We start from the raw sequence: 26,878 nt of genomic DNA, 5'->3' as shown, positions 1-26,878 counted from the left end.
TGATTTATATTCTTTACTACTTTTTTCATGCACCAAGAGAACAGGGATGAGCTTTGGATTACTTCATACGTCTGCATTAAATTAAATTATATGAATACTGAAAATATGGCCACCAATAAGCCTGAGGTGAGAGAAAGCCCCCCCAAGACAGTGCTCAAGGCCTCTCCTGTATAAACTGCTTCAACGGATTTGGAACTACAAATGCTAAAAGTTGTTCAGTGAACCCAGCAATAAGAAGGTTTATGTTATATTTTGCTTCAGACCATTTGAACTCTTCGGAGAGGAGAAAGCAGAGGGCAGAAGAGATAGTACAAGTGGTGGGCACTTGCCATACACTCTACCAATATCTGTACCATTGTTTGCATCACATCTCATTCTCCAGGACATAGCCTTGTCCTGGGAGAAGTCTGGAGTGTGCAGAGCACGAATGGGAAGGACTGTTGAAGTCAGGAGCAGGGACAAGGGCAGCATCTTGGCACTTGTGGGGTCTGACTTGCTTATGCCCCAGGCATGGCCTGGAAGTGACTCCCAGAACTGAGTGTGGATCTGACACTAGCGGGACCCAAGAGTGCACATAAACACCCTCGTCTAGCAGGTTCACCTGGGGATTAGCCCACCCAGATTCTTGCTTAGTCAAGAAGACATCAGTAAACTGATTGATCAGAATCAAGACAACATCATGCTCTTTATAAACAGAGCCAACTTCCCGTTGTCAAAGCCTTTTTTCAGTATTAATGTATATTTTGTTAGTTTGATTTACAGGGTTGTAGTCAGAGAACTTAGGATGGGAGGGGGAAAAGCTTTCTGGAGTCATTTGTTTTCTGTTCACAGTGCATTCTCATGGTCACCTCTGGGTTCTCAGGTCCCCGGGGTATGTGAGATATTGACCTTCCTACTGGGCTCAGAACGGATTGCCCTCAACTCATGTCTCCTTCCAGTGTCCTGCTGACCTGTCTCTCTGAGGCGTGCCTGAAGGCCTGCAGGGCTCAGGGTAGATGGAATCTGCTCAGAGGAAATCCCTTACCCTCAGCATTTGGGTTTATTTAATTTTTTACAACAATATTATCAGCCAAACATTACTGTAACCAATTACCTACTGTATAATAAAACTTTTTTAAAAACTACTATATTAAAGAATGAGATTCTAAAATTATCACAATGCTGGTTACAAATGATAATTCAAGAAAAAAGAAATTTTGTTACTCAGACTGAGCAAAATAAACCGTTTTTTTTTGGGGGGGGGGTGTCACCTAGAGATGACCAGGGTTTACTCCTGGCTCTGCACTCAGAAATTACTTCTGGCATTCCTTGGGGAACCATATGAGATGCCAGAGATTGATCCCGGGTCAGCGCATGCAAGGCAAACACCCTACTCTTCAAGTAGTTGTTTTGTTCATTTTTCTATTTCATTGTTTTTTCGTTGTAAGTTTATTTTTTGTTCCTTTTTTGTTCTTGGTATGTCTTTTAGTTCACTAATTTTTTTAGTGACTGAATAGTCATTACACTTAATAGTCATATCCATTGTACTTTCTATATTCTATGCCAAAATATACATGTGTCAAAATTCAAAGGAATTTTCTTTTAAATTTTGGGAGCCAAACCCATCAGTGTTCAGATGTTGCTCTGGCTCTGTGCTCAGGGATCACTCCTGGTAGACTCAGGAGGCCATAGGGGGTAACATGAATCAAACCTGAGTCAGCTGCATGCAAGGAAAGCACCTTACCTGCTGTGCTATCTCTCTGACCCCTGAGGATCACTTCTGCCATGTGCTACTATCAAACTTCCCTGAACTCTCCCCACCATGTGTCCTGTTTCATTTTTCTGTACAGCAGGTGAAAACTCTATAGGAAACCAGTACTTTTACTGAGTTCGGGGGACATTCTGATACCATTGCGACATTAACTTCCCATCACAACCAAGGTGCTTAGCTGCTTGTACATGAAGCTATACAAACACACTCACACAAACATACACATACATAGTAACGGAGCACCTTCTTATCATACATATCTCACAAGCAAATTCCAAACATAGCAGTATCAACAACAGAAATCAACAAACTCATAGACATACAACTTACCACACATCTGACTTGTGCATGTATTATACCATACATTATACTTCTGTAAACACACATCATATCCCACATCTACCACATATATCACATCCTCACAGATCCCCAACACTGCATGATAGACTTCATTCAGAAAACACTGTACTGCCTATGTATTGTATTCAAAAGACCTAGAAAGATCATGACATGTGACTTGTCCTTTCGGCTTCACATTCTTAGAAAAAAGATAAAAAGAAAGCAAAATAAATAAAAGAATGCAGGAATTTGTAAAGACCCAGTGTGTCATTCCCAGATTCAAGTGAGCGCTCTCATTTATTGGAAGAGATGCATCCCCTGAGCCACCTCCCAAGGTTCTCTTCCTGCTGCTTGGTCGCTCCCACCTCTGGGGATATTTCTCTGCAGGTGCTATGCACCCTGTCTCCTTCTCAACCCTGCGATTTTGCATGATCTGGCGCCCTCTCACACAGCAGGAAAAACAGTGGGTGAGCAACTCTCTTAGAACAGTTCCTGTAAGGATGTTGCTGCATTTTTCAGTCTGCTTGCTGGGGACTGTCTTCCCCTTCTTAATATTTTACTGGTAAAAAGTGATTTTTGTTTGCTTCTATGTTTTTCTGGATACCTCAGGGTGCTGAGAGGCTACTTCTAGCTGTGTTGGAGCCCTTTGCAGTAAACCACATGGGACTGTGATTGACCCGAATGTAGCCATGTTTTCTGTCCTTTATCATGGAACTAATTTGGGATGTGTCAGCCCTAATGACTCCTCTGTACAAGTAGGCATCACCTGACCAGGCAAGAAGACCTCCTCTGTGAGCTGGTTGTTGTAGGGGGTGTCATGTATCCTGTATTATGTGGGTCTGCCATCCCAGGATATGTCAGTATATGATGGTCAAGAAAGACACAGTTGTAGGATATCTGTGTGCAGTCATGGGGATGCAGAGCTGGGGGAACTTCTCACTACAGTGGGAACAGAGGAGCTTTTTATCTCATTTTTCTTCAGTCTGAACTGCACCCAAGCCAGACTATGATGGGCTGCACTCCTAGATTCTCCTGTGAGTCAGTGCCCTGGACAGCCCTCCACCCTCCTCTCCTGTTTATCGCTTGCAGCAGGCACAGCTCAGACAGTGCTCAGAATGAAATCCTCTTCCTCTGCCTCCTTCTCTGCACTGTTGGATAACTGTATATTTATTTTGAAGGTGTGAACTGTATACTCTGATGTCAGAGGTCATCTATACAAAAAGATTTGCTTGTGAGGAAGTCTAAGGTTTTCTTTGTTTCCAGTAAATCATGACTCAGTTGAGTAGAATCAGGACTTTGGTCTCTTTTGCTATTCTTCTTCTTCTTTTGGGTTACTCAGGGAGATACTCAGTATTTACTCCTGGCTCTTAACTGAGAGATGGTTCTGGCAGTGCTCAGGGACCATATGGGATGCTGGGGATTGAACCCAGGTCAACTATGTGCAAGACAGGTGCCCTCCTGGCTATACTGCTGTTTTGATTTCTTTTTTTCTTCATTCAGAGGCAGCTGCTGAGTCGCCAAATGCTCCCCCACCCCGACCAGAGAACCTCCCTTCATAGCTCAGAGCAGAGGCTCCTGGTACTCCAAGCCAACAACACTCCTTGCTAGGCTATTCACAGCTCCTGGGCTGTCCAGGCTGCTCTGAAGATATGAGTCCCTGCAGAGGAATATTGAGGAGGTAGGAGACAGAGAACCCAACACAGGCTGTTGTGAACACAGACCCAAGGAGCCAGAAGGGTGCCAGCTAAAAGAGACCCGAATAGAAACACTCCAAGGCGTATCATAGTCAGAATGATAGATGCTGTGGACAGAGACACAATACTGAAAGCAGCAAGGTTTGAGAAGGAAATCACAAACAAAGGAGCACCCCTTAGATTTACAGCAGCCCTAACAGAGGGAACCCTCCGAGCCTGAAGACAATGGTGGGATATAGTGAAAAAACTCAATGAAATGAATGCCTCACCAAGAATACTTTATCCAGCTAAACTCTCACTCAAACTCGACGGAACTCTACACCATTTTGTAGATAAACAACAGCTCAGAAACTTCATAGACTCAAAACCAAACCTAAAAGAAGAATTAAAGAGGCTCCTATAAGAAGGAAAACACTTATAAACACAACTAACCCATACAGAAAGATGGCACAAAACCCCATGACAATAATCTCTCTCAACATCAAAGGTCTAAATGTACCAATCAAGAGACACAGAGTGGTAAAATGGATCCAGAAACTGAAACCAACATTCTACTATCTACAAGAAACTCATCTGAACAATCAGAGCAAACACAGATTCAAAGTTAAAGGATGGAAAACAATTCAGCAAGCAAACAGCTCTCTCAGAAAAGCTGGAGTGGCCATACTATATCTGATAACATAAATTTCAGGTTGAAAAAGATTAGACAGGATGGTGAAGGCCATTTTCTATTTATCAAGGGATATGTACAACAGGAAGAAATCACACTCTTAAATGTATAAGCACCTAATGAGCGAACAGCTAAATACTTAAAACAACTGTTAGCAGATTTTAAGTAGGACATTGCTAGCAACACAATTGTAGTTGGAGACATCAACATTACCTTATCACCTCTGGATAGATCAATAAGAATAAAACTCATCAAGGAAACATTGGCTTTGAAAGAAAAATAGAAGAAATAGGGGTAATAGACCTATACAGGGCTTTATACCCCCAAAAGGAAGAATACACATTCTTCTCTAGTGCACACAGAACATTCTCCAAAACAGACTACGTGCTAGGCCACAAAACATACCTCAATAGAATCAGGAAAATAGAAGTAGTATCAACCATCTTTTCAGACCACAATGCTCTGAAGATAGAAGCGAATCACACAAAGACACTGAGAAACAAATCATCAAACACCTGGAAATTAAACAACTCAATGTTGAACAATGAGTGGGTCAGGAAGGAAGTCAAAGACGAAATCAAAAGATTTCCTGGAAACAAATGGGAATGAAGACACGAACTACCAGAACCTATGGGACGCAGCTAAAGCTGTGCTAAAAGGAAAATTTATAGCATTACAAGCATTCCTAAGGAAAGAAGAAAGGGCCTACATAGATAACCTAACCACGCAGCTCAAATCTTAGAAAAAGACCAACAAAAGGAATGCAAAATTGGCCGAAGGAAAGAAATAATAAAACTTAGAAATTAAAAACATGGAAACAACAACAACAACAAAAATAAAACAATCCGAAAGGTCAATGAAACCAAGAGCTGGTTCTTTGAGAAAATAAATAAGATTGATAAACCACTAGCAAGACTCACAAAGAAAAAGAGAGAGAGAACCCTAATAAACCGAATCAGAAATGGAAAGGGGGATGTCACAACAGAAACCAATGAAATTCAAAAGATCATCAGAGACTACTTTGAGAGTCTGTATGCCACAAAACAAGAGAACCTAGAAGAAATGGATAAATTCCTGGATTCCTATAATCTCCCAGGATTGAACCAAGAAGACTTGGCATACCTGAATAGACCCATTCATATCAAGGAAATTGAAGTGGTAATCAAAAGTCTTCCCCAAAACAAAAGCTCAGGCCCAGAGAGAGGGATTCACTAGTGAATTCTTCCAAACATTTAAAGAAGACCTTTTGCCAGTTCTCCTCAAGTTTTTCCAGAAAATTTAAAAAATAGGAACTCTCGTAAACAGCTTCTATGAGGCACATATCTCCCTAATACCAAAAGCAAACAAAGAAACCACCAACAAAGAAAACTATAAGTCAATATACCCGATGAACACGGATGCGAAGATCCTCAACAAAATATTAGCAAATTGAATCCAACAGCTCATCAAAAAAATCATACACCACGATCAAGTGGGATTCATCCTGGGGATGCAAAGATGGTTTGACACTCGGAAATCAATCAACATAATCCATCATATCAACAAAAATAAAGATAAAAGCCATATGATCATATCAATAGATGCAGAGAAAGCACTTGACACGATACAACACCTGTTTATGATGAAAGTTCTCACCAAAATGGGTTTTTAAGGAAATTTCCTCAAGATAATCAAAGCCATCTACAACAAACCCATAGCAAGCATTATCCTCAATGGGGAAAAACTAAGGCCCTCTAAGATCAGGGACAAGACAAGGATGCCCACTATCACCACTTTTGTTCAATGTAGTACTGGAAGTACTTGTAATAGCGATCAGGCAAGAAAAAGATATTAAAGGCATCCAGGTAAGAAAGGAAGAAATCAAGTTCTCACTATTTGAAGGTGATATGATACTATATCTTGAGAACCCCAAATCCTCTACCAAGAAACTCCTAAAAAGTAGACTTGTACAGTAAAGTTGCAGGCTATAAAATTAATGCCCAAAAGTCCATGGCTTTCCTATACGCAAATAATGAGAGAGAGGAAAGTGCGATGAAAAAAATAATCCCATTCACAATCATGCCCAGAAAATCAAATACCTCGGAATCAGCCTAACTAAAGAGTTAAAGGACCTCTACAATGAAAACTACAAACGCTACTCCATGAAATAAAAGAAGACACAAGGAAATGGAAACATCCCCAGCTCATGGATAGGAAGAATTAACATTGGAAAATGACGATACTCCCCAAAGCATTATACAATTTCAATGCGATTCCTATAAGGATACCCATGAAATTCTTCAAAGAAATAGATCAAGCACTCCTGAAATTCATATGGAACACAAACGCCCACGAATAGCTAAAGCAATTCTTGGGAAAAAGACGTGGGGAGGCATTACCCTCCCCAACCTCAAACTACTACAAAGCGGTGATAATTAAAACATTATGGTACTAGACAAAGTCAGGTCCGTAGACCAATGGAACAGGGTGGAATATCTATACACACAACCCCAAATGTATGAAAATCTAATCTTTGATATAGGAGCAAGAAATGTGAAGTGGAGCAAGGAAAGCCTTTTCAACAAATGGTGCAGGCATAACTGGACAACCACATGCAAAAAAAATGGGCTTAGACCTCGACCTAACACCATGCACAATAGTCAGATCAAAATGGATTAAAGATCTCAACATTAGGCCAAAATCCATAAGATACATCGAAGACAAGGTTGGCAAAACCCTCCATGATATTGAGGCTAACAGTATCTTTAAAGACAACATTCTACTGATCAACCAAGTGAAACAGAGATAAACAATGGGACTATCTTAAATTAAGAAGATTCTGCACCTCAAAAAGATATAGTGACCAGAATACAAAGACAATATACAGAATGGGAAAGAATATTCACCCAATACCCCTCTGATAAGGGGTTTATATCAAGGATATACAAAGCACTGGTTGAACTCCACAAGAAAAAATATTCAACTCCATCAAAAAATGGGGTAATGAAATAAATAGAAACTTTCTCAAAGAAGAAATCCGAATGGCTAAAAGGCACATGAGAAAACGATCTACATCACTAATCATTAGGGAGATGCAGATCAAACAACAATTAGATATCACCTCACACCACAGAGATTGACCCACATCCAAAAGAACAAAAGCAACAGGTGCTGGCGTGGATGTGGTGAGTAAGGGACTCTCCTTCACTACTTAGTGGTAATGCTGACTGGTCCAGCCCTTTTGGTAAACAGTATGGAAGATTCTCAAGAAATTAGAAATTGAGCCCCCATTTGATCCAGCAATAACACTCCTGGGAATATATCCTGGAGAGGCAAAAATGTATAGCCGAAGTGACGTCTGCACTTCTATGTTCATTGCTGCACTGTCCACAATAGCTGAAATCTAGAAAAAACCCGAATGCCTGAGAACAGGTGACTGGTTAAAGAAACTTTGGTACATCTGTGCAATGGAATAATATGCAGCTGTTAGAAAAGACGAAGTCATGAAATTTACATACAAATGGTACTACATGGAAAGTATCATGCTAAAGTGAAATGAGTCAGAAAGAGAGGGACAGACATAGAAACATTGCATTCCTCTGGGGAATATAAAACAACAGAATAGGAGACCAAAATCCTAGAATAGTCGAGATAAGTTACAGGAGGTTTACTCTGTGGCTTGAATGCCAGCTGCACATGCTATGGGAAAGGGCAGCTCAAACAGAGAAGGGAACACCAAGCAAAGGGTGTTGGGAGGATTCTCCCAGGATGGGAGATGCATGCTGAAAGTAGACTATAGACTGAACATGTTTGCCTCTCAATGCCTCTTGCAAACCTTAGCAACAAAAAGGAGAGAAAAAACAAAAGGGAATGCCCTGTCACGGAGTCAGGATGGGCTGGGAGAATGGGAGAGATGGGAGGGTTACTGGGATCATTGGCGGTGGAGAATGGGCACTGGTGGAGATTGGGTACTCAATCATTGTAAGACCAAAACCCTAGTACAAAACTTGTAAGGTCAACAACTGTACCACATGGTGTTTCACTAATAAAAAAATTTTTAAAAAATAGGGTACTCAGGTGAACAAAGAAGGGTTGCCAACTCTCATTGATTTCAGTGGTACTTGGCAACAAGTGCAGAAAATCGCAAGTCAGAGACTGTGAAGATCATGTGAAGGTTTCTTGATTGTAGATTTTGTGTTTGGGACAAAAAAAGTTTCTATTTTCCTTGTCCTATCTCTATACTGATAAAATAGAGAGGGATTTATTTGGGTGTCTTTTTTTTTGTGGGTCAGATTACTTTCGTTTTTGACAATCTCAGAGCACAAACAGGAAATTGCACAACTCTGGCCCCCACACTTACAGTAATTTCATCCCACTCTTACAGTAGTTTCTTTTATGTGTTCAATCCTCTGATAGTCAAATACCCTGCTAGAGTTTGAGGAGGTGGCAACAGCAGAAGGGACTGTCAGCAAACAAGTGAGTATCAGCTGGGTTCTGTGGAGTCCTGGGAATGTTCAAGTTAAGGTATTCTCCATGGAGGTATGCTGAAGTGTGTGTGACAGAGATAGGAGGAAGTGGGGGCAGGGTGCTCATGGTTGTTCTGAGGAGAATCTCCCCAATATGAACATGGTCAGAATTTTGGTTTCTTGCTCTCTCTTTTGTTTGCTTTCTTTTTTTCCCCACAAACTCTTTTTCATAACTTATATGACCAGGATGTGAGGCAAGTAAAGTCCCAGGACAAGCACCCTGGGGACTCAGAGGAGGAGGGTTCCTTGCTAGAAATAGAAAATATTTGGTAGAAGAGATATAATGTCTCCCTTCTGAAAATAGTTTAGTAAGGAAGACTCTAGAATAAATTCTCCATGATTCAGTGAGATTCATCATAAGAGAGAGAAATAGCCTTCTAGTATCCTTTGAACTCTCTTGTTTTCAATACCAGACAATGACAGTGCAAAGGAAAGTCAATCCCTAAATTTCCTCCCACCTCCACCATCTCCCCACACCACTCCTGTGTGTAGGAATGAGGAACAGGCTCTCTCAACAGCTGCCTGGGGAGATAGCTGACTCTAGTCACCCTGCACTCTGTTCCTTGTATCAGGCTGTGATGTTCCTGATGAACACTAAGTGACCTAGCACCCAGAATCCACAGACACTTAGCCTCTCCCACTGACTCTCCACTCCTCACATGGTGGACTATAACAACTCTCTGGGTTTGAGTTTATTCATTTGGACTTTTAAAGTCCATTTTATTGACTTATATGTCATTAGATATTGACATGAAGTAGTTCCTGTACTATTAGTCTTCAAACTCACTATTTTCATATAAAGTATCATGTGTGATAATGGATACCATTTTCCACATGCAGATATGTTACATGTCTTTTCAATTCCATTTTCTTTCTTTCTTTCTTTCTTTCTTTCTTTCTTTCTTTCTTTCTTTCTTTCTCTCTCTCTCTTTCTTCCTTTCTCTCTCTCTCCTTTTTTCCATCCTTTCTTTCTTTCTTTCTTTCTTTCTTTCTTTCTTTCTTTCTTTCTTTCTTTCTTAGATAAAACTTCAGATGTGAAATGGGACAGAGGTTCAGGAAGGTGTATAATCATTACTTGAAAAATTTCTATCTCTTTCATCTCTGCTTACAGATCAAATATTGGAACATTCCAAGGAGAAATCATGGCCTCAGTTATCAAGAAGCTCAGAGAGGAAGCCACCTGCTCCAGCTGCCTGCAGCTGATGACTGACCCTGTGGTCATTGACTGTGGGCATAGCTTCTGCCGTATGTGCATAATGGGCATCATTGAGAACCAGCAAAGGGACCTACCAATAGGGGAGATATATGTCTGTGCTCTGTGTATGCAGACATTTCAAAAAGAGAGCCTCCGACCCAATAAGAAGCTGCAAAGCATCATCGAAACTATCAATAACATGAGCTGTGAAAAGTTGTGTGAGGAACATGAAAAGAAGCTCCAACTCTACTGTGAAGATGATGACCAGCTCCTCTGCTTGTACTGTGAACAAAAACCGCAGCACAAAGGACATGTCTTGGTTCTTGCTAAAGACGTCTGCGAAGACTACAAGGTAAGCGTGAGCATCAGAGGGCTTCACAAGGACATGCTCTTATGTGACTCCCTGGGAACTGAGATGTTCAGTTTGAGTGCATGATTATATTTGGTAAACAGTGCTTTCAGTATGTCATTCGCTAAACATTAGTTAATGATCTATATCTGCTGCATCAGTACCTGATTGTTCATTCTATCTCTTACTGGGAAGTCAAGACACTAAATCTTACTATAGATGTTTCCTTTATTTTTGTCAGAGACAGAATTGTCTCCTCATGTCAACATAGTCCTCCACCCACAAATAAAAACTCTCAGTAGTAAGTTCACTGGGATCTCAGCAGATGTTGTGAGCACAAATTCTATTCCCACATCATTGCTGTCCATCATGTCCTTACTCCCCACAGCCCAGTCTAAGCATAGACAACTTCCTGCATATTCATTTCTGCATATTCATTTCTTAGTGAACTAAGATTTGTCAATGCACTCACTATGATGAAATTCTTCTCTAGAATTAAATGTGTACAAACCCACAGATGCCTATTCTACTATGTACATACGTTGAGAAAATGCAATGTGTTAGACCATGTGACAGAATATAAAAGCCTGGGGAAATAGAAGCACTGCTATTTCTATCCTACAGATAAATAAAAAAGCTGAAGAAAATCACTTGATCACTTGACTTCCCACTAATCGTTGATTTGCTCGAGCGGGCACCAATAACGTCTCCATTTGTCCCTGTCGCGTGCTAGTGTAGCCCAATGGCGTCAGTTCGCTCTAGGAACATGAAGAGCCTCAAACCGATTGTTCATGATCTTGTTGAAGAAGTCTGACCATCTGGTAGGTGGGCGGCCATGCGATCTTTTGACATCCCATGGAATCCAGTTAGTAACAGCTCTAGTCCAGCGATCGTCTTTAAATCTCATTACGTGATCAGCCCATTTGATTTTTGACACCTTGACAAATGAGACAGCGTCCCTGATTCTTGATCGTAATTACAATGGGTCTCATTCACCTGACCCTGAAGGCTGAAGAAAATACCTTATGATTTCGTCAGAAGGTGACAGGGGAACAATGGGTAGGGGTGATATTTGAGGAAGTTTCCCAAAGTCTCTTTAAATTCCTGATGGGCTCAAAAAAGTTGACTGTACATACAAGCATGGGGAAGTAGAGGGTGTCCTGGACAGAGGAAAGATATGAGCAGAAATGAATATGCAGGAAGTTGCCTATGCTTAGACTGGGGTGTGGGGAGTAAGGACATGATGGACAGTGATAATGTGGGAATAGAATTTGTGCTCACAACATCTGCTGAGATCCCAGTGAACTTACTATTGAGAGTTTTCATTTGTGGGTGGAGGACAACGTTGACATGAGGAGACAATTCTGTCTCTGACAAAAAATAAAGGAAACATCTATAGTAAGATTTAGTTTATTCCTTTATGATGAGTCAAGTGGCAGTTTCTATCAAGATACAAGAAGATAAATAAAAATAGTTCCAAATTATTTCTGTGCAGGATGAAGTTCAGTGATGGGTTTCATCCTAAAAGTCATGAATTCCTCACTAAGGAAGGATGTCTTTTTCTTTGGAGAAAAGGAGATGCAGATATGATTCTGCTATCTCATGCATTCTGTGCCCTTTCTACATTTGATGAAAAGGGCCCTGGTTTGGGACACCCTGTTATTTTTTTTTTCAACACAAGGGTAGGTGTTCTTGCGTGATGGTTTGCATTCTTACTCAGGACGTGTCCTATTGACATCCAATCCACAGAGAATTGGTCCACCAGCAACTCTGTTGAGCAAGAAAGAACTTAAGAACAGTAAATGGGCTACTCCCATTGATATAAATTCCACCATATACTAATAAGAGGAATGACATAGACAGTGATTCTATCCCAAGGAGTTAGCCTGCATAAATCAATTATTTCTGATGCTAACTAGTTGGTGATAAATTTCTTCACTGTCTTTATGACTTGATTTTCCCCACCTTTCTATGTGGATCGAGTATCGAATACGGCATGGATAGCTTGCCACGCTCTTCTGCGCGGTCGGGATATTCTCAGTAGCTTGCCAGGCTCTCCGAGAGAGATAGAGGCTTTTAGGGTGGACTCTAATCGCCTCTGCCGGTGTTCCCGTGGTTCAAACCATATTTTAACCTACAAATATGGTGCAGTAATCGTGGAAGAAGGATATTAAGTGTCTTATGATGTCCGGAAAGCATCCTGGAGCATGGAGGTGGCTGGGTAGTGGAGGTAGATGTGATCTGCCTAAGGTATTTATATGGTACTGGTAGGGTGGGTCTTCTGTGTGTAATCCCTGGGTCGCTGGAGGTTGGTGGAAGAAGACAGGGCAGAGTAGGGTGGGGCTTCTGGGTTTTATACCTTGGTCACTGGAGATTGGTAGGAGCAGGCAGAGGATCTCTATTCCCAGGTCCCGTTGATCCTGGAGTCCAAAGTCACAGAGTTCCGCTTACCTTGTTTTGTGGGGATTCACTCTTGCATGAGTCTTGGCCTGAGCATCTGCAAAGCATCCTGGAGCATGGCGGTGGCTGGTTAGTGAAGGTCCATCCCAATGAAAAACCAGCAGGACTGTACTCCTGTACAAGAAGGGAGACATCCACGACATTGGCAACTATCACCTGATCTGCCTCTTGTCTGTCGTCTACAAGCTGTTCACTCAAGTCATCCTGAATAGGTTTGGCAGAACACTAGATGAAGGACAACCATGTGAGCAAGCTGGTTTTCCAAAAGGACTCAGCACTATCGACCATATCCACAATATAACCAAGCACATTGAGGCTTCTCGGTAATTCAAGATGCCACTCTGTGTAATGTTCATTGATTTAAAGAAGGCCTTTGATTCTGTTGAGACTGAAGCAGTCATTGAAGCCCTAGCCAAATAGGGCATTCAAACTCAATATATTAGGATCCTCCTGAGCTGTATTACGGATTCACTACCAGGATCTCACCATTCTACAAGGAAGTGATCATTCATGTCAAAAGAGGGATTCAGCAGGGTGATACCTTTTCAATAAAACTCTTCACTGCCACCCTCGAGAACATCATGCGATGACTGGAATGGAAAGGAATGGGCGTGAAGATAGATGGTTGGCAACTACACCACCTCTGCTTCGCTGATGACATCTTTCTAACAATACCAAACATTAGCCAAGCAGCACAAATGCTGACTGACTTCGACTGTGAATGTGGAAAGGTCGGACTCCAGCTGAATCTCATGAAAACAATGTTTATGAGAAACAGCCTCGTTCCTGATGTTCCATTCGCTCTCAACAGAATGACCACTTCCAAATGCAACAGTTATGTTTACCTAGGTCAGGAAGTCAACTTGACGAATGACCTAGCACATGCATTGTGCAGGAGGAAAAGAGCAGCTTGGAACACTTTTAAGAGCTTCAAAGAAATAGCTAAGAGGACGAAGAACCTCCAGCTCTGAGCACATCTCTTCGATTCCACTGTTCTTCCTGCATTAACATACTCCTCAGAGACCTGGGCCCTACAAAAACAGGATGAGAATTATATTCGAGTCTCCCAAAGAGGAATCAAAATAGCTATGCTTGGAGTATCATGTTTCACTCAAATGAGAGAAAGAATTTGGAGTTTCAACCTACATTCACAATCAAGAATCAGGGACGCTGTCTTGTTTGCCAAGGCATCAAAAATCAGAAGGGCTGGACACATGATGAGATTTGGAGATGACCGCTGGACTAGAGCCATTACCGATTGGATTCCATGGGAAGTCAAAAGATCACGTGGCCGCCCACCTACAAGATGGTCAGACTTCTTTGTCAAGACCCTGAATGATCGGTTTGAGCCTTTTCCTGTTCCTAGAACAAGCAGATGCCATTGGGCACACTAGCAAGCAACAGGGACTAATGGAGATGTAACTGGCGCCCGCTTGAGCAAATCGATGAGTAATGGGATGTCAAGTGTTCAAGTGATCAAGTCTATGTGGGTAATAGATATGCTTTCATAAAATGGAATAAATAATAGCTTCATTTCCCCGCCCAAATACCTTATTCTTAAGATTCTTACAGCTTTAATGATAATGATGTATGTGAAACCTAGGGTAGCACTGGGTTCATGCAAGGGCAACAATCCATTGCTGACAAGTTTCTAGGGTAATTTCTTTCAGCTACAAGATAATGAAACTCAGAAGACCTGGGGAAAATTTTAAGTATTGAACATATTAAATCTGATTCCCATTAAAATTTCTTCCATGAAAACAAGAACCTCTTAAAAAGCAAGATTTTTATCTTGGAATCTAAATAATTTTTATTTGCATTCACAGTTTCATCTTCTAAAGGATCAGCAGCCATCCTCCTGCATGAGTTGTTTCTGTTTTTGGCCTCCACCTGTTTCCCTTTCAGCCACCATAACACGAAGTGTCGAAAATTTCCAATTATCTTCCTTTGATTATCTGTGGGTCAGAGATTATTCTATAATATTTATTACTTGTGACCTAGTTGTGTGTGCAGTTTTTCTCTGGAAAGATGCCGTGGTTCTAGTCTACTGGCATTGGACAGTAGACATTCTTGTAATTACACTACACATATCTACCTTTTAATAGTCCCTGGAATAACAACTTAATTCCTTTGAAAATGTAATTTTGAAAGCAAGAACTGACATGAAATATCAATCACCTTTCCTCAGATCAAGTTGCTTCATTTATAAGTATAAAGACTTAACAAGCATTAAATGTTACTGCAACTGAAGATATTGAATGTCCTATAATACTGAAGTCACATTAAACACTTAGCAAAAAGCTGAAAAATATGTGTACTTTATTAATATTTTTCAGGAAATGCTACAGAAAGCAGTGACAAAATTGAGGGAAGATGAGTCCCTATGCAACAACCTGAAGTTGTTCCTAAGAAAACAGAGGACAGAATGGGAGGTAAGAAAACTAAAGTGATTGGTCAACCTCTTTATCAACTAGATCAGTTTTGGAGATGAGTGGACATATACAGAATAATTGATTATTGTCACTCTACCAGACGAAATTGATGGAACCTAGAGAAAGACTAGAATTTGTTTTTTATGACACTTGTACTTCCATTTCTAATTCTCTTGCTATACTCTTGCTATACTTCACAAACATATGATAATAGTTCTAGTACCACAATCAATTTCTTTACCTCTCCTAACCCTTCATTCTCCATCACCTTGGCTGCTCCCACAGTTAAATGTATGCCTTCTGGTCATGACTGAGGATTAGATAATATAAGACAATTTTCATTTTGAATGCTTCATGGGAATGTCATGTCATAGTAGCCCCGCAAGCTTCCTTTGGTTGAGTGTTGGTTCAAATAGACATATGACAAAAGTTTCCATTTTCACCAATTTTGGTGCACAGTTTATTGGCACTAAGTGTTTTTATGGCTCAGAAATCCTTCCCACTAACTGAATGCAGAAATTCTTTAATACTTCAAACCGGAACTCTTTAAGCATGCATTTAAAGAGTGCATGATCCTTTCACTGATCCTTTCTCCTAATTCTTGGCAACAATACTATATATTCTGTCTCTACGAATTGTACTTGGACCCCCTATAGTGGATTTATCTTGGTTTTGCTCCTGTTTAAGGCCACACCTGGAGGTCCTCAGGACACACTCATGATTCTCTGTTTAGAGATCACTCTTTGAGCAGCTTGTGGGATTATATTGGCTTCTGGGGTTTGAATCCAGGTGGCTGCATGAAATTCAAGCACCCTGCCTGCTGTACTATCTCTCTGCTCAGATGCCATTTTTGTCATTTTTCTCTTTATTTGCTTCACTGAACTTAATATACTCCCCTCTCTGCAGTCAGCGTTTCCTTTCTCATTGAGTCTGAATAGTAAACAGTTGAGTTTATAGATCTTATTTTGCTCGTTTATTCATTTAAGAATCAATACTCGGTTTGTATTTTGAAACTTCTTGTGTTTAGGAGAAGGTCACACTTCAGAGACAAAAAATCCAGTCTGAATTTGAGAACCTTTGTAGATTTCTGCGCAAGGAAGAGAAGCATTTTCTAAGGAGGCTTGAGCAAGAAGAGGAGCAGACCCTGAGGCAATTGCAGGAAGGTGAAGACAATCTGGAAAAACAAAACCAGCAACTGCAAAATTACATCCGGGTTCTTGAGAGGAAATGTCAGGACTCAGTCCAGAATCTGATGGAGGTAATATATATTATTAAGGTACTGTGATTTGCCAAGTTGTTCATTATAGAATTTCAGGGATACAATGTTTCATCACCAATCCCATCACCATTGTTCACTTCTCTTCATCAGTGTCCCCAGGTTCCCTCCAAGTCCCAGCTTGCCTCCTTGACAAGCACATTTTGGAAGTTCAATCATTGAATTTATACTTTATGCTACAGTGTTATTAGGTCTGGAGGTTAGATATATTCATTGACCTCACCTCTACATTACCTATAGGCCCGATGCACCTGGCTCTTGCCCATTTAACACCCACCTGCCATTTCTTACGTCTGCCTTCATTCTTTCCATCCCTGTTCTTCCCATTCTATGATATCGTGTTAAGCATAGTCTAGTTATTTCCTCCCCTCCTTTACCTTTCACTCCTGTGTCCTTTTTGTCTATATCCCACAGGTAAGTGAGACCATCCTGTATTTGCCCTTCTTCTGACTTACTTCACTTGACATATCTTTCAGTTTGATCCAAATTGCAGCAATTGCATGCTTTCATATAGCATTACATTGTTTAAATAGGTCACACTTTTGTTATCTACTCCTCTCTCATTGGGCACCTGGGTTGATTTTATTTTAGGTCTTCTTAAATGATGCAAAGTAATGCTGTGCATATGTCCTTAGGAATAAATGTTTTAGTGTCTAAAAAGTACATATGAAGAGATGGAATGGTTTGTTCATAAGGAAGCTTTATTCTTACTTTTCTGAGAAATCTCTGTTCTGTTTAGCAAAAGGTGAAAGCATTCCTACCAGAAGTGGATGAGAGTTCCTTATTCACTCCATTCCCTCCAACACAGAGTGTTTTCTTTTTTTTTAATATATTTACCATTTTCAATGCCGTGAGATAATATCTCATTATTGTCATGATTTGAATTTCCCAAATAAGGAAAAAACAGTTTTTCATGTGGCTCTTAGCCTTCCATCTGTTTTCTTCAAGATGTGTCTGTTCATTTTCTCTCGGCATATATATTTTTTCCTGTTCCTAAATTTTGAATATTTTTGTTTTTGTTTTTGGTGAGTGCTTTATAAATCTTGTGTATTAATCCTTTATCTGGTGTGTTGATTTGAATATTTTCTCTCATGCAGATGGGGTTCTTTCAGTTTTAGCCCATTTTTCTTTTGCCATGCAGAATTTTGTAACTTGATGCAGTTACATTTGTTTATATTTGTTGCTTTTGCCCATGGAATTGTCTCATTGGAGACTCTTCGAGTTTTAAATCTTGAAATGCTCTACTCATGTGTTTCTCAATGCAATTTACGGATTCTAGTCTCATCTCATGGGCTTTGATCTACATTGAATTGACTTTTGTGTAAAGCGTGAAATATGGATCAGTTTTATTTTTTTCACTTTTGGTTATGCAGTTCTTTCCAACACCTTTATTTTAAAGAGTCTTTTCTTACGCCGCATTATGTACCCAATTTCTTCATCAAAATTTAGTTGATTGTAGAAGTAGGGTGTACTTGATTCTATCACATTAGTCAAAGTCTATCCTAAGTTTGTGAGAGAAGACCAATGAGGAAGTTTTTAAAGACTGACATAAAACCTGTCAGTTTACTTAGAATTGCCCATTAGGACCAAAAAGGTAGTATGTCAGGTAGGATGCTTACCTTGCAGATAATAAAACTGGGTTAGGGCCTGGAACCATGCATGGTTTCAGAGCTCCACCAGGAGTAATTCTGTAATACAAGCCAGGAGTATTCCTGAACACTGCTAGGTGTGGCTCCCAAACAACAACAATTTTTTTTCATTTATTTTTCATTTCATATTGCATTTCTTTTAGAAACTCTATTAGTTTGTAGATCGTGCTCATGGACTTCAATAAATATGTTCCCTTGATGTGAACAGTGTACTTTTTGGAGAATCATAGAATAAATGTTACTTCCATTTATTTTCTTCTGCTGTCATTTATTTATTTTATGTTCATGCTTTAAAACACTGTCAAATGATCTATTCAAAGAGTCATGTCAATGGCAGTTGATAAAGTGAGACAGCTGAAATGAGTGATAATCTTGTCCTGAATATGGCTGTAAAGTGCTTATTCCATGAATTCTAATGGGATATCACCTGCATCAATGATTCAGCCAGTAAAATAAATAACTGCATCTGTTTATCCTAGTTCACCCAATAAAACATGTGGTTAGCTTCTAGACTGAGATACCAGCATTTATGGCCATGTGATACTTGTACAACGACATGCTGAAACAGTTACATGGAAATAGCTTGGATTAAGCATTGAGACCTTTAAGGATACATAACTAAAATATAAAATATAAAAGTTTCTTGGTGGAAATCATGTTCATGAAAGCAAGAGGTGCCCCGGGGACACTCTGCCCCTCTTCTCCAGGCAGTCCACACTTGTAATTGCTTCAGAATTTTCTATAAGTGAAATAAAAGGTTTAGAGATTCTCTTCAGAATTTTCTACATGCAAAATAAAAGGTTCAGGGATTCTAGAAATGGTCCCATGAAAATATACTTTGGAGACTGAGGTGCAATTTCAGTGTTAGGAATCCATTCCTATTTAAACCTGTGTTCACTTTTCCCTTGTACTTGAAGAGTGTTTATAGAGAGCAACCCCATGTGACAAGTCCCAGGAAACATTGATGTCTCTACAGTCTCATTTGGTCTTTGTTTCTCTACAGGGTGTGAAACTCGCCTTGAGAAGGTGAGTGGTGTGTGAATGCAGGTGGGCAGGGGTGTGGGTCTATGGAGACTAACAGCAAGTCCCTCTGATGGCATCTCTGGCTCTGCTTACTCAGGAGTTTTGATGTGAAGCCGGAATTGCCGGAGGCCATCTCTTTGGACCTTCATACTGTGTGTAACGTTTCTGAGCTTTACTTTGATGTGAGGAAAGTTTTAAAGAGATATCAAGGTAAGTCAAGTAATGTACGCCCTAAATTGTATGGGTGGAAGGGACTTTTCAAGGAAACAGAGTCCCTTAACAGACTCACAGTCACAAAGTGTGTTTAATTATTTTCAGTGGAATATCACCCTCTTCCTTGTATGACCCGGTGCTTAGCCAGGACCCTAGCATTCTGTTCATGTGAAGTCCCTTTAGATTTTTGATATCTTCTATTTTACTGGAATGAAGTGATAGCACAGCGGCTAGGGCATTTACCTTGCATGCAGCAGACCTGGGTTCAATTCCTTCGCCCCTCTCAGAGAGCCTGGTGGGCTACCAAGAGTATCTTTCCCACATGGCAAAGCCTGGCAAGCTACCCGTGACGTATTCAATATGCCAAAAACAGTAAAAACAAGTCTCACAATTTGTTGTGAGACATTACTGATGCCCGCTCAAGCAAATCGATGAACAATGGGAGGACAGTAACTGTTAATAGTAACAGTATATTTTACTGTTCCAGTTCAGAATATTCACCTCCTATCCCATTTGTCTATTTAGAAAAGGAAATAATTAGCAGTTCAGTGTTAAGCAAATAGTCATAAAAGTTAATGGAGTGAAGCTGCACGATGTGTTTAGAACACTATCTAGGGTGACGTTTATTTTCACAAACGTATCACTTAGAAATGCAAGAATGGTAGGTGAGGATTATTCATTACACTAAAATTAATTATCTTTTGCTACAAAACCATTTTAGTGACTTATAAATGAGATAGAACTATAATGTTATATACCAGAAGTCTAGGACACAACTATAGGTCTTTTGTACTTGGTATCACAAATCTGCAGTATAGTTGTTGACTGGGCTATGGTCTCATCTGGAAGCTAGACTGGAGAAGGCTCTTCCAAGCCAATTCCAGTTGAAGTTGGAATTCATTTCTTTATGGTTATCGAATGAGAGGCCTAGGACTTCACCGGCTCTTCCTTTGAAGCTGCTCTCAGAAAGTATGCAGCCATTGTCTGATTATTCAGAGACTTGCAATATTGATAATTAATATTATTATTTTAAATAATATCTGCAATTTCCTTCTGACTATGTTTAAATCCTTGAAGGTACAACAGCACACAGACTCTGGGTTCAAATGCCTTAGCACTTAGGCTGCTCTGGAATTTGGCTGGCACCATGCCACTATTTCCATGGGTGCTAGTCATTTTTCCCTAGATCACTCTGGTTGTTAGGTTTCCCCTTGGAGGCACTGTGTTCTACTTTTCTTTGTACAGGTAAGTAATATCTCTCTCCTGGATCAAATTGCTTCATTGTAACAAGAACACATTTAATTTAAAAAATAACTGTACATTCCCTCTGCTTCTGGAGATCCTGCTCATAGCTTAAGTTACTTTGAACCCCAGCCTTCCAGGCATTTCTGTCATTTAGAAGTTCTGGCCTTAGTTGTTTTGCTCCTGACGCTTAGCACAGAAGCTTCATCCACTTCCTGCAGAATCCAAGCTGGCAGAGGATTAATTATTTCTTCAGTCTGAGCTAGAGCATGTCAGATGCTGCTCTTAGAAGGATGTAGTCTTGGGTCTGGAGCGATAGCACAGCGGGTAGGTCATTTGCCTTACATGCAGCCGACCCGGGTTAAATTCCCAGCATCCCCGATGGTTCCCCGATCACCGGTGGAGTAATTCCTGATTGCAAAGCCAGGAGTAACCCCTGTGCATTGCTGGGTATGAACCAAAAAGAAAAAAAAAGAAGAAGGATATAGTCTCTAGAGCAGCTGAGGTAGCAAGATGTAGTCTTCCATAGTGAAACAGAGGCATTTCATCCCACTGATGCTGCCATAAACATTTTCAGGTCCTCTTCATCCACAAGTAATGGAATCTTACCGGAAGGAAGGCAAGGATGACAGAGATGCCACCTTGTCTCTGGTTTTCCACATGGCCCCAAATGCGCTAATATGAAACTTCATATAATATTACTAAATGTAGTTTTAATCTATGGTTTATACAGAAACATTAATGAATTTGATCACACTCATGGCCTTATACTGCTGTTGATGTGAGCACTTGATTTGATGCAGAAATTTTCATCCATTTTATTCATGTGAACCATCAATATCCAGAACTGGTTGTTGAAAATGACTGACTATGAGCACATGTATTGATCACCTTTTAGAACTAGAAAAATATTCTAAATTCTAATACATTTGACCTTACAAGTTTTAGAGAGAGTTAGTGAGCTGTATTCATATATGAAATTGTATATTAGTAATAGTACAAAGTGCACAAAAGGAATTTCTCTGTTTGATTAATTTAAGAAAAAGCAAGATTTATGTAAGTCATTTCCATGCCACACTGAGTTGATTTGTGTACTTTACCCATTGTGCAGGTATTAAAACATGGCCACACTTCTTTAGTAAAATTTCCTTCTAATGAGGTATTGCTTGTTCTTTTAAAAACTGTCATCATTGATATTTTTCTAAATAACATGATTTCTAGATATTGATTACCATGAAAGAGTATAAATAGGAAGACATTAAATAACTTATGAATTTTTTCTAGTGCTCTGTAAATCAACTCTCCAAATAACAGGGGATCGGTGTGCTTCTGGATTTGTACAGATTTAATTCATTTTATTTATTGTTTGGGATTTAGCATCCAACATGGCAGTACTATTTCTGGTTCTGTGCTTGGCAGTATTCTATGGTTTTACATGGAGGAACAATGTTGGTGCCAAGCATTGAATTGGGCTGTGTTTAAGGCCAGTTCCTTATCTGATTACTATCTTTTTGCTCCCTGTACAAAATTTTATTTGTAGAATGTACCCTTCTATAACATCATTACCTTTATTTATTTATGCTTTTTGGGTCACACCCAGAGATGCACAGGAGTTACTCCTGGGTCCGCACTCAGGAATTACTCCTGGGGGTGCTCAGAGGAACATATACAATGCTGGGGATCGAACCCAGGTCAACTGCATGCAAGACAAATGCCCTACCTGCTGTACTATCACTCCAGTCCTCAGCATCATTACCTTTAAGCTAGCTCATACTCCCACAGGTGTATCATGATTACCCCTGTGATGGTGCACTGGGCTCTTGGGTGCTATAACAATGCTGTTGAACTCTCTAGTTCTGCAGCCTGCTGTCCTGCAGCTCTTGTTTTGAAGGAAATAGAGTTATGTCAGCATTGTTGTTTGAGCCAATTGCCAGGCTACTGGTGTGAAAAAAGCAGCATGCATACCCACCAGCTATAAAAATATAATCAATTTGCTTGTGCTCAGTGCTCTGATATTAGCACAGCATTATGTGTTGGACCTTCTGCTATTAGTCTTTCCATAGCAAACATTCATTCTTTCTGTAGAGGTGAGGAAAGTAAGACCCAGAGGGTGAAGTAACTATTGTATATTGCACCAACAGAAATGGGTGCATTTGAACACAGGTTGGCTTTATGTACAGCAAACCATGTTTTCCAGTGTTTTTTGACTTTGTTTGTTGACTTTTTTTGCAGTCAACGTGACTCTGGATCCAAAAACAGCTCATAGAGACCTATTTGTGTCTAAGGATGGGAAAAAGGTGACCGGTGGCTGTCTCCAGAAGAAGCGGCTCTCTGCCAGTAGATTTACTTCCATACCCTGTGTCCTGGGGTATGAAAGATTTAGCTCAGGAAGACATCACTTTGAAGTAGATGTGGGAGGAGAAAGTAAATTGTGTGGGTTTGGAGTTTGTCTGGCCGATGTGCTAAGAGACATTAATATGAAGCTAAAGCCTGAGTGCGGATTCTGGGCCATCAGACTCTGCTCTGACAGAGGCTTACAAGCTCTTACCTGGCCACGAACCTCCCTTCACCAGGAATATCTCTCGGTTGTAGGGGTTTTTGTGGACTATGAGGCTGGACTTGTCTCCTTTTACAACATGGAAACTGGTTTCCACATCTTCACTTTCCCCAAGGCTTCCTTCTCTCACCCTCTCCGGCCTTTTTTTCTGGTCTATTCATCTTCTTCTCTGACCTTGTCTCCACCAGATATGTTGGTAAAGAAGCAAAGTCCCCTCCACTGACTATCCAGGAAAGAAGATCTGAGGGTTAATCCTTAGGGACAAACTCTTCACTTATATTCCTTACTACTTTTTTCATGTACCAAGAGAACAGGGATGAGCTTTGGCCTGCTTCATAGTCTGCATTAAATTAAATTTATACGAAGATTGAATATATGGCCACCAATAAGCCTGAGCTGAGAGAAAGCCTCCCAAGGCAGTACTCATGGCTTCTCCTGCATAAACTGCTTCAATGACTTTAGAACTTCAAATGCTTCAGAGAGGAGAAATCAGAGGGCAGGAGAGATAGTGGTGGGGCACTTGCCTTACACTCTACCTATCTCCATCCCATTGTTTGCATCACATATGGTTGTCTAGGACACAGACTTGTCCTGGGAGAAATCCGGAGTGTGCAGAGCAGGAATAGTAAGACTGTTGAAGTCAGGGGCGGGGGCAGTATCTCTGCACTTGTGGAGCCTGACTTGCTTATGCCCCAGGAATGGCCTGGAAGTCACTCCCAGAACAGAGTGTGGATCCAAAACTAGCAGGACCCTAGAGTGCACATAAGCACCCTCGTCTAGCAGGGAGGTACTCCACCGAGCAGGTCCATCTGGGGAATAGCCCACCCAGATTCCTACTTAGTCAAGAAAGACATTATTATTAAGCTGAATGATCAGAATCAAGACAAGGCTCTATAAACAGAGCCGACTTCCCATTGTCAAAGCCTCTTTTTTTCAGTATTAATGTATATTTTGTTAGTTTGATTTACAGGGTTGTAGTCAGAGAACCTAGGATGGAAGGGGGAAAAGCTTTCTGGAGTCATTTGTTTTCTGTTCCCCACAGTGCATTCTCATGGAACCTCTGGGTTCTCAGATCTCTGGGGTGTGTGAGATTGACCTTCTTACTGTGCTCAAAATGGATTGTTCTCAGCCTCATGTCTCCTTCCAGTGTCCTGCTGACCTGTCTCTCTTAAGTGTGCTTGGAGACCTGCAGGGCTCAGGGTAGATGACTCTGCTCAGAGAAAATTCCTACCCTCAGCATTTGGGTTTATTTAATTTTGTACAACAATACTATCAGTCAAATATTACTGTAACCAATTACCTACTGTATAATAAAACTTTTTAAAGCATTGCTATATTAAAGAATCAGATTCTAAAAAAGAACAAGGGGCTGGAGGAATAGCACAGCTGGTAGGTCGTTTGTCTTGCATGTGGCCAACCTCGATTAGATTCCCAGCATCTCATATAGTTCCCTGAGCACCTCTGGGGTAATTTCTGAGTGTAGAGCCAGGAGTAACCCCTGTGTATTGCCAGGTGTGACCCAAAAGCAAATAAATAAATGAATAAATACATAAAGAGTTAATTGCAGGTTAAAAATGATAATTCAATGTACCTTATGGTTTCTGGTCTGATGTTGAGGTCTTTAATCCATTGTGATCTTACTTTTGTACATGGTGTTAGGCAGAATTCTGAGCCCACTTTTTTGCATGTAGCCGTCCAGCGATGCCAGCACAATTTATTAAAGAGACTTTCCTTACTCCACTTCACATTACTTGCACCTTTATCAAAGATTAGATGATCATATGATTGAGGGAAGATGTCAGTGTATTCAACCCTGTTCCATTGGTCTGCAACTCTGCCTTTGTTCCAGTACCATGCTGTTTTAATTATTAGTGCTTTGTAGTAGAGTTTGAAGTTAGGGAGGTTGATTCCTCCCATTTTTTTCCCCCAATAATTGCTTTAGCTATTCGTGGGGGCTTATTGTTCCATATAAATTTCAGGAGTGTTTGCTCCATTTCTTTGAAGAATGTCATGGGTATCCTTATAGGGATTGCATTGAATTTATATGATGCTTTCGGTAGTGTTGCCATTTTGACAATGTTAAGTCTCCCGGCCCATGAGCAGGGGATATCTTTCCATTTCCTCATGTCCTCTTTTATTTCCTGAAGTAGCGTTTTGTAGTTTTCTTTGTACAGGTCCTTTACTTCCTTAGTTAAGCTGATTCCTATGTACTTGATTTTCTGGGGAACAATTGTGAATGGGATTTTTTTTTTCATGTAGCTTTCTTCTCTCTCACTGTTTGAGTATAGGAAAGCCATGGACTTTTGGGTATTGATGTTATAGCCTGCAACTTTACTATATAAGTCTATTGTTTGTAAGAGTTTTTTGGTGGAGGTTATTGGGTTCTCTAAGTATAGTATCATATCATCTGCGAATAGTGAGAGCTTGATTTCTTCCTTTCCTACCTGAATGCCCTTAATATCTTTTTCTTGCCTAATCGCTATTGCAAATATTTCCAGTAATATATTGAACAGCAGTGGAGATAGTGGTAATCTTTGTCTCATTCCTGATCTTAGAGGGAAGGCTCTCAGTTTTTCCCCATTGAGGATGATGCTTGCTGTAGGCTTGTGGTAGATGGCTTTAACTATGTTGAGGAAAGTCCCCTCTATACCCATTTTGGCTAGGGTTTGCAAAACCCTCCATGACATTGAAGCTAATGGTATCTTCAAAGACGCCACACCACTGGCCAAGCAAGTGAAAACAGAGATAGATAAATGGGACTATCTTTAACTTAGAAGCTTCTGCACCTCCAAAGACACAGTGACCAAAATACAAAGAGAGTCTACAGAATGGGAAAGGATATTCGCCGAACACACATCTGAAAAGGGGTTGATATCAAGGATACACAAAATACTGGTTGAATTCCACAAGAAGAAAACATCCAACCCCATCAAAAAATGGGGCAATGAAATGAACAGAAACTTTCTCAAAGAAGAAATCCGAATGGCAAAAAAGCACATGAGAAAATGCTCTACATCATTAATTATCAGGGAGATGCAGATCAAAACCACAATGAGATACCATCTCACACCTCAGAGACTGGCCCACATCCAAAAGAACAAAAGCAACCTATGCTGGTACAGATGTGGCGAGAAAGGGACACTCTTTCACTGTTGGTGGGAATGTCGACTAGTTCAGCCTTTATGGAAAACAGTATGGACGATTCTCAAAAAGTTAGAAATTGAGCTCCCATTTGACCCAGCAATACCACTCCTGGGAATATATCCCAGAGAGGCAAAAATGTATAGTCGAAGTGATATTTGCACTTGTTTGTTCATTGCAGCACTCTTTACAATAGCCAGAAACTGGAAGAAACCTGAATGCCCAAGAATAGATGACTGGTTAAAGAAACTTTGGTACATCTACACAATGGAGTACTATGTAGCTGTTAGAAAAGATGAAGTCATGAAATTTATATACAAGTGGTACAACATGGAATGTATCATGCTAAGCGAAATGAGTCAGAAAAAGATGGATAGACATAG

General features: G+C 40.3%; 1 protein-coding gene across 1 annotated transcript; it reads left to right on the top strand.

Annotated features, from left to right (window-relative positions):
* Window positions 1-105: 105 nt before the first annotated feature.
* Window positions 106-23,581, top strand: LOC130040134 (E3 ubiquitin-protein ligase TRIM38-like). The gene is made up of 9 exons (XM_056132152.1): window positions 106-126; window positions 8,849-8,908; window positions 9,145-9,152; window positions 10,070-10,505; window positions 15,299-15,394; window positions 16,422-16,652; window positions 19,323-19,345; window positions 19,440-19,552; window positions 23,030-23,581. The coding sequence occupies exons 1-9, from the start codon at window positions 106-108 to the stop codon at window positions 23,575-23,577; spliced, it is 1,536 nt and encodes a 511-aa protein (XP_055988127.1). The 3' UTR covers window positions 23,578-23,581.
* Window positions 23,582-26,878: the final 3,297 nt, after the last annotated feature.

Source organism: Sorex fumeus, unplaced genomic scaffold (assembly GCF_029834395.1).
Source record: "Sorex fumeus unplaced genomic scaffold, SorFum_2.1 ptg000094l, whole genome shotgun sequence".
Classification (NCBI taxonomy): Eukaryota; Metazoa; Chordata; class Mammalia; order Eulipotyphla; family Soricidae; genus Sorex; species Sorex fumeus.
This window is presented reverse-complemented; position numbering and strand designations above follow the sequence as displayed.

What these genes read in the sequence shown, in the direction of transcription:
- LOC130040134 (XM_056132152.1), top strand. Translation starts at nt 106, where the DNA reads ATGGCCACCAATAAGCCTGAG. An exon ending in CAGTCCAGAATCTGATGGAG is followed by an intron (nt 16,653 to 19,322) that starts GTAATATATATT and finishes GTTTCTCTACAG; the next exon opens with GGTGTGAAACTCGCCTTGAG. An exon ending in GTGAAACTCGCCTTGAGAAG is followed by an intron (nt 19,346 to 19,439) that starts GTGAGTGGTGTG and finishes CTGCTTACTCAG; the next exon opens with GAGTTTTGATGTGAAGCCGG.